The following is a 7,492-nucleotide window of genomic DNA, read 5'->3' on the forward strand; positions in this document are numbered from 1 at the left end:
TGTGTAGTGCTGTGTAGAGTGTGGGGCCCTCTAAGCCTTGGGTGCCCTGCAGAACTCAGCTTTCCCCATATAACTCTTATACGGTGTCTGTTAGTGCCCTTGGGCAGGACAAGGAAAAGGCTACAAAGCCCTTAGGTACCTGAAAGTCCCCCTTTGCTCTGTGGACAGACCCCAGGCCAGGAAAGCCTACGAGGGACTGGCAATGGGTGACCCTGAAGAGCAGTGTGAAGGGCATGTGTACATGGGGATGGGGAGAGGGCTAAAACCTTTGCCTTCTAATTCCTTCAACTGCCACCAAGCTATGAGCCCTCAAGGACACTGCTGCACTTCTACCCCACGGTGGCTTGCCTACCCTCAGGAAGCAGCCACCTGTCCTGTCCCTTTCCATCTCTCTTTTTAAAAATATTTATTTATTTTGTGTATACGCATACACTGTTGCTGTCTTCAGACACACAAGAGGGCATCCAATTATAGATGGTTGTGAGCCACCATATGGTTGTTGGGAATTGAACTCAGGACCTCTGGAAGAGCAGTCGGTGCTCTTAACCGCTGAGCCATCATTCCAGCTTCTTCTGTGGAGATTTTGTTCTCACCCGGACCCTTGACTTCCATCATCACTTGTTCCTGTGACCTGGGCTCCAGGCAATGGTCTCAACAGGACTTCAAAGCATGTCCACTAGTTTGAAGGTTCCCTCAGGTTTGGCAGGAACCACGTGGACAAAAGTCTTGTAGAGCACAGCACCCTTGGGCAGACTAGTGACCAGATCCACAGCCTCCGAGTTTTTGGGATTGGGCACGTAGACGTCTTTCGTGTAGCGGACTATCCCCTCCTCCAGGGCATACAGGCACTTGTTCCTCCCAAGGCCCACCTGCAACACACAGACCCCGTCAGCTGGAAGAAGACAAGTGGTCTGTCCTTATGTCAGACTTCTCCTTCAGAGTAGAGCCTGGGGCAGAAGGGCGGGCTCCGAGAGGCCCTGCTATGGTATCTCTTCTCCACTGCTTGGCACTTCCCTCACCAACTCCCTGAGAGAGCAGGGAGAAGAAAACAATCCTAACAAGAAGAAAACTGCTAACAGCAGTAACAGCAACACAGCTGCTCAGAAGCTACAGTGGACAGATCCCTAAGCCAGGCTCCCACAAAGGTGCCACAGAGCGCTGCTCCTGACAGATTGCTGTTCCCAACAGCCGGCTTTGCTTACACTTACAAAGTTTAAATTCTATAGAAAATACAGATCAAGAGTGTATGGGTACTAGCAGTAAAACAATCATGATGTCCAGGACGCTGACACACAGGGCCTACTCACAGTTAAGTCCTGATTCACAGCTTACACAGAGGACTCATTTCTCTGTGCATTAGACAAATATATTTCCTGCCCTATTTCTTGATGATAATATAGTTAAGTATTTTAATAAGCAGTATATTTAATAGAGATTTTAGAATTGCTTATCCTCTTTTTTTCTTTTACAACTTGAAATTAGACGTATGGCAAGACTTGAGGGCCTTGAGAGATGAGTCAATGGCTACAAAAACTTGCTGCTCTTCTAGAGGATTCAAATCGGGTTTCCAGCACCCACACAGCAGCTCACAAATGCCTACCACTCCAGTGGTCTGAACAATGCAACACTCTTTTTTAAAGGAAAAATAAAAAAGGAGAAATCTATGCATTTCAATGCTATATTCTAAAGTTATTCTAAATATTATTACATTCTAAATATTATGCATGATGGCACATGCCTGCAATGTTTGCCAAACTCAGAAAGGGGATCGCTACAATGTTAAGACCAGCTTGGGATACATGGAAAGTTCCAGGCCAGCCAGAGGTACATAGCAAGACCTTGTCTCAAAAACAAACAAACAAACAAACAAACGATATGTGGCAATCTTACACAACCAGTCCCATACTGTTTGGTGTCTCTCTGATTAAAAGCATGAGTCTAAAGCCAGCAGTGGTGGCACACTGCTGTGCTCCCAGCATTCAGGTGGCTGTGGTAGGAGGATGAAGCATTCAAGGCCAGCAAGAGGAACAAAATGAAACTCTTTCCACTGCTAAACACCCTGTGATTTAGGTGAGTTACTTTCTTGTGTCTACAGATTGGGAATAAACTCGCTACTTCATAAGGTCATCTTAAGGATCATGAAGTTCTTTTTTTTTTTTTTTTTTTTTTTAATTCTAATTTTATTATATGTAAGTACACTGTAGCTGTCCTCAGACACTCCAGAAGAGGGCGCCAGATCTCATTACGGATGGTTGTGAGCCACCATGTGGTTGCTGGGATTTGAACTCTGGACCTCTGGAAGAACAGTCCGGTGCTCTTACCCACTGAGCCATCTCACCAGCCCGATCATGAAGTTCTTAAGGGTCATGAAGAACTTGGAGCATACTTAGCTCAAGCCAACTTCTACTGTCATTATTTTAGTAAAGAATTCACATCCAATGTTGCCCCCCACGGTGTAGAGGGGGTGTCTCACTATGAAGTTCTGGCTGGCCTGAAACTCAGTATGTTGGGTAGGCTGGTCTTGAACTCGGGAGAACTGCCCGCCTCTGACTTCTGAATGCTGGGTTGAAAGGTGTGCACTATGCTTGTCTTTGATGTTTACGATTTTAATTTTATGTACATAGGTGTTTTGCCCGAATGCATGTCTGTGTACCACTTGCATGTCTGCTACTATCAAAGCCAGAAGAGGGTGCCGGATCCCTGGAGTTGGAGTTACAAGTGGTTGTGAAACAGTGTGGGTGCTAGGAATTAAACCCAGGGGCTCTTAACTGTTGAGCTGCCTCTGAACCCCTTTCATTTCTTTCCTTTTTCCCTTCCCTTCCCTTCCCTCCCCTCCCCTCCCTTCCCCTCCCCTTCCCTTCCTTCCCTTCTTCCTTCCTTCCTTCCTTCCTTCCCTCCCTCCCCTTCCTTTCTTCCTTCCTTTTGGTCTTTTGAGACAGTGTTTCTCTGTATAGCCCTGGCTATCCTGAAACTTGCTCTGTAGACCAGGTTGTCCTTGAACTCACATAGCTCTGCCTCCCCAGTGCTGGGAGTAAAGGTGTACGTCACCAAGGCTATTTGATGTTTTTTGTTTGTCTGTTTGTTTGGTTTTCGAGACAGGGTTTCTCTGTGTAGCCCTGGCTGTCCTGGAACTCACTTTGTAGACCAGGCTGGCCTTGAACTCAGAAATCTGCCTGCCTCTGCCTCCCAAGTGCTGGGATTAAAGGCGTGCGCCACCACCACCCAGACATTTGATTTTTTTTTTTTTTTTTTTTTTTTGGTTTTTCGAGACAGGGTTTCTCTGTGTAGCCCTGGCTGTCCTGGCACTCACTTTGTAGACCAGGCTGGCCTCGAACTCAGAAATCCGCCTGCCTCTGCCTCCCGAGTGCTGGGATTAAAGGCGTGCGCCACCACGCCCGGCACATTTGATGTTTTTAAGGGAAGGAAAAGTATTCATTGAATCTGATTCTGGCTGAATAAAAATATTTCTTCCTTTGGAGTCATAAAAGAGGAAATGTCTACTAAAATTATAAATTGATTTAAAAAAAAAAAACCAAAAGACACATGTATCTGTAAGAATACAGCACTTTCAGAAGATAACTGTATTTAAACCATATTATTTCTAGGTCTTCAGGCAGCTGCAAGAGCTCATACATCATTTTATTTAACTGTCTTTCATTTCTATGGAAGAGAAAAATGAGACCCCGGGCATGCTATGATCTGATGGTAGGCAACCTGGGCTTTAACTAGGGCTCCACTACTCTCTGAGCCTCCGGCATTTCAACCATAAAACAGAGATGACATCTACCTCATAGGGACAGGCTGAGGACACAAGACATGTGCATGAAAAGGTTGCCCTAGGAAAGATAAGAAAAGGGGAGGGGGCAGAGAGCAACTCACATGGGCGCCCGGGTGCCATCTAAACTGACGCTGAGTGCCAAGGATGTTGCCAGCGTGAACATAGTGACCTGAAAGAGAAGTCCACAGTGAGCCGACTCTGTGCCAGTGTTCACAGAAGCCCAGCAAAATGCTGACAAGTCATGGCAGCCCAAGGGTCCCCACCAACCCCCAAACCTGCTCCTGGATAGACCTCCAAGATGGCCCTACATAAACAGCGCCTGACCCAGCAGACTCTTTTTTGACTGCATGGCTAAGAAACTGCAACTCCCTGGGTCCCCGCTCCTCCCATGTGGAGATGAGTGCCACAGTGAACTGCAGAGAGACACTGCAGAGAGTGAGGCCCCTGAGTAGCATTTCTGCTCTTCTAAGAAAGGGCACTGTGGGCTGTGGCTGGAAAACAGTAATGAAGGCACACCCTCACCTTCCATTTTCTTGATGCCATAGTGTTTGCCTCGTGATTTCCCACCAAGGTTCTTAGAGCTGCCACCTGTCTTCTTGGATGCGTGTCTGACAGCGAGCGCTGTGGGTGCTGTGGGGCTCAGCAGGGCTGTCACTGCAGAGAAAGCAAAACCCTGCTCAGAGAGGCTCCCGAATACCGTGTGCCTTCTTGTCTCTGTGGACCATTTGCCAAGCTGAGAAGCAGCGAGGGAGATGAGGAAAACTGAGAGATGTGTGAAAGGAACAGAGATGCTAAACGTGTGGTGTTCAGGAAGCAATTCATCCCTGGAAGTGGCCCAGAGGTAAGCATGGTATGGGGAGGCAGGGTGGGTGGGTGTTGGTGTTGTTGTTGGTAGTGGTTTTCTGTGTATTAGGGAGAGCAGGCAGTGAGCATAACCAGGGGGACACAACAGTCTGTGCTCTGGCTCCTAACACATCCAGTCCAGCTGAGCAGAAACAAACAGCATAGAAACAGATGAAGTGGACACCAGACAGCTGCCTGCTTAGAAGATTCAGCTTCCTGGCCAAGGGAAGGGCAGCGTACGAGACGTGCAAGGCTTGCCTCTGATTCCTCCTCCCTTACCATCGCCTTAGCTATCCACTCACCCACTGCACATCAGACACTTGACACTGTCTTAGCTATCCACTCACCCACTGCACATCAGACACTTGCACCAGAAGGGCAGCCCGTCCATCAGAGGGTGGGGGTGGCTCCCGCAGGCAATTGGCCATTACAGAAAGGACTTTTCTTCCCGGAGTCCATAAGCAGATGTCCAACCAAGACTGGCATTAATCTGGCCTCTCCACCCATCATCCCAAAGGACTCAACACCATTTACTTTAAAGGGGGAAATTATGAGGGAGGTGTTGAAAGGGATAGAGATGATCAAAACACATTGTATGCATGAACAAAATGGGAGGCAGAGGCAGGCGGATTTCTGAGTTCGAGGCCAGCCTGGTCTTCAAAATGAGTTCCAGGACAGCCAGGGCTATACAGAGAAACCCTGTCTCAAAAAACCAAAAAAAACAAAATTCTCAAAGATTAAATGAAAATGCTTTTAAAAGAAGGTTATCTAAAATGCATGCTGATGGGGCCGGAGAGAGATGGCTCAGAGGTTAGCCGCAGCGACTGCTCTTGCAGAGGTCAGTTCAGTTTCTAGAGCTTTTGTAGTGGTCCACAGTCATCTGTAACTCCTGTTTCAGGGGATCCAATGGTCTTTTCTTACCTCTGCTGGTACCAAGTCTACCGTGTGGTATGCATATATACACACAGGCAAAACATTCATACACAAAGATAAAATTCAGGCTAACATGGTCAGTTCGCTGTCTGTTTTAGGTCTCTAGGCATAGTATAGGATCTTAGGATCTAGTATCAGCACATTTAGAGTTGCTTTATGGGTGTTTGGGGGCATAGCAATGGTTATCTAGGTTTCTCAAATTCCCATGAGAACAGAAAGTTGCTGGGATACAAGACTAGCTCTCAGAGAGCAGGCTGGGCATGGTGGCACACGCGAGCTTTTGATGCCAGCACTTGGGAGGCAGAGGCAGGCAGATCTCTGTGACATCAGGACCAGTCTGGTCTAGAGACTGAGTTCTAGGACAGCCAGGGCTTCATAGTGATACCGTGTCTCCAAACAAACAAACATCCCCCAAAAAGAACTTAGGAGACATGTTCAATGTCCAGCAATGGAATGGAATCTTCCCAACTTTAATCCCTTCCCCTCTCTCCTCCCATGAAGACCTTGAACTTGCAATCCTCAGGCCTCCACTTCACATATAACCTGAGGTTACAGGCGTGCACTTCCTGGCTTCATCCACTGACTTGCTGGTGACTGATGTTTTGCTTTGCCTACATTATTTCACTCATATGTCTCTGCTCTTGTGAAAAACAAGACTCTACAGATGACGTCTCTTCCCTCATTTTACAGAGAAGACTTGTGGACTCTATATCTTCAGAACAGACAGATGTCATATTCACCCACTACCCTCCAGGTTCTCTACCAACGCCACTAATACTGGGCCAAATTATCCTATAGCAAGTCTTGCAGATGATTTTGTGTAGGTTATTTTATTTATTTATTTATTTATAGCTTTTGAGACTGTGACCCAGGCTGGCCTTGGATCTGATGAAATCTCCCTGCCCCAGGCTCCTAAGTGCAGGGATTACAGTCACCACCATTCCTGGTCCCACTTGGTTTCATTTTCATTTATTTATTTGCACCCAGTCTGCCTCCTCTCAATTGGCTCCTCAAAACTGTAAAACTGAGTCAAGTCATTTTCTTTTTTTTTTTTTTTTTTGTTTTTTGTTTTTTGTTTTTTTGGTTTTTCGAGACAGGGTTTCTCCGTGTAGTCCTGGCTGTCCTGGAACTCACTCTGTAGACCAGGCTGGCCTCGAACTCAGAAATCCGCCTGCCTCTGCCTCCGGAGTGCTGGGATTAAAGGCGTGCGCCACCACGCCCGGCTTCAAGTCATTTTCTTGCCTTCTGTCTACACAGGTTTGGTTGGGCCTGTCCCTTTTAGGTTTTAATTGCTATCCCTTCAAGAGACTTCCTTGGTCCCCTAATATAAGACTCTTCACAACACTATTCTCGATTACAACTAAATTACTCACGTGCTTACTGGCTGAACTCACAAGGCGTTAGAAACCATGTTTATGCTGGTACTCTGTGAGCAGTGTCTCACCAGACCTAAGCGTTGGTCATGGTCATAGACATCTGAAATATCAGCTCTAAGACCGCAAACTACACATTGGGAACCTACCTCAAAAGCGAGGAAAGGAAAAAAAAGCTAAGTCTTGAATATCAATTAAATGTTTTGAACTTAGTCTTCTTCAAATCCGGAGGGATCCACACAAACCCAGCGGGGACAGAGCGTCTGGAGTAACTATCCAACGGGCTTTTATTCTGCACTCCCTCCCTCCGCAAGCACCGCCCACCACGTGTCACGTAACCGAAGACAGTCGCCCTCCAAAGGTCCCGAGCCCTCACTTCTTCCCCGTATCTAGGTTCACCATGGGCTCCAGTTTCCATCTCCCAGCCTCCCTGCTGTCTCGCCTCGCAATAGCCACAGTGCTGAGCTACCTGCTGCCCGCGTCCTCAGCGTAAGCGCCGCCGCCGCCATATTTGCTTCACATTCACTTCCAGGCTGGGAAGTCTGTTTCCGCTACCGGGATAGAT

The 7,492-nt window shown here is 47.3% G+C and overlaps 1 protein-coding gene across 1 annotated transcript; it reads right to left on the reverse strand.

Moving 5' to 3' along the window:
* Nucleotides 1-393: 393 nt before the first annotated feature.
* Mrpl27 (mitochondrial ribosomal protein L27) lies at nucleotides 394-7,480 on the reverse strand. The gene is made up of 4 exons (XM_021176092.2): nucleotides 7,397-7,480; nucleotides 4,301-4,432; nucleotides 3,880-3,947; nucleotides 394-869 (listed from the first exon to the last, which is right to left on the reverse strand). The coding sequence occupies exons 1-4, from the start codon at nucleotides 7,434-7,436 to the stop codon at nucleotides 663-665; spliced, it is 447 nt and encodes a 148-aa protein (XP_021031751.1). The 5' UTR covers nucleotides 7,437-7,480; the 3' UTR covers nucleotides 394-662.
* Between the last annotated feature and the right edge of the window lie 12 nt (nucleotides 7,481-7,492).

This window comes from Mus caroli, unplaced genomic scaffold, assembly GCF_978045245.1.
Source record: "Mus caroli unplaced genomic scaffold, Mus_caroli_1 scaffold_13, whole genome shotgun sequence".
In the NCBI taxonomy this organism is placed as follows: Eukaryota; Metazoa; Chordata; class Mammalia; order Rodentia; family Muridae; genus Mus; species Mus caroli.

What these genes read in the sequence shown, in the direction of transcription:
- Mrpl27 (XM_021176092.2), bottom strand. Translation starts at nt 7,436, where the DNA reads ATGGCGGCGGCGGCGCTTACGCTGAGGACGCGGGCAGCAG. An exon ending in TGGCATCAAGAAAATGGAAG is followed by an intron (nt 3,948 to 4,300) that starts GTGAGGGTGTGC and finishes CTTCTCTTTCAG; the next exon opens with GTCACTATGTTCACGCTGGC. An exon ending in GATGGCACCCGGGCGCCCAT is followed by an intron (nt 870 to 3,879) that starts GTGAGTTGCTCT and finishes TGTGTGTTGCAG; the next exon opens with GTGGGCCTTGGGAGGAACAA.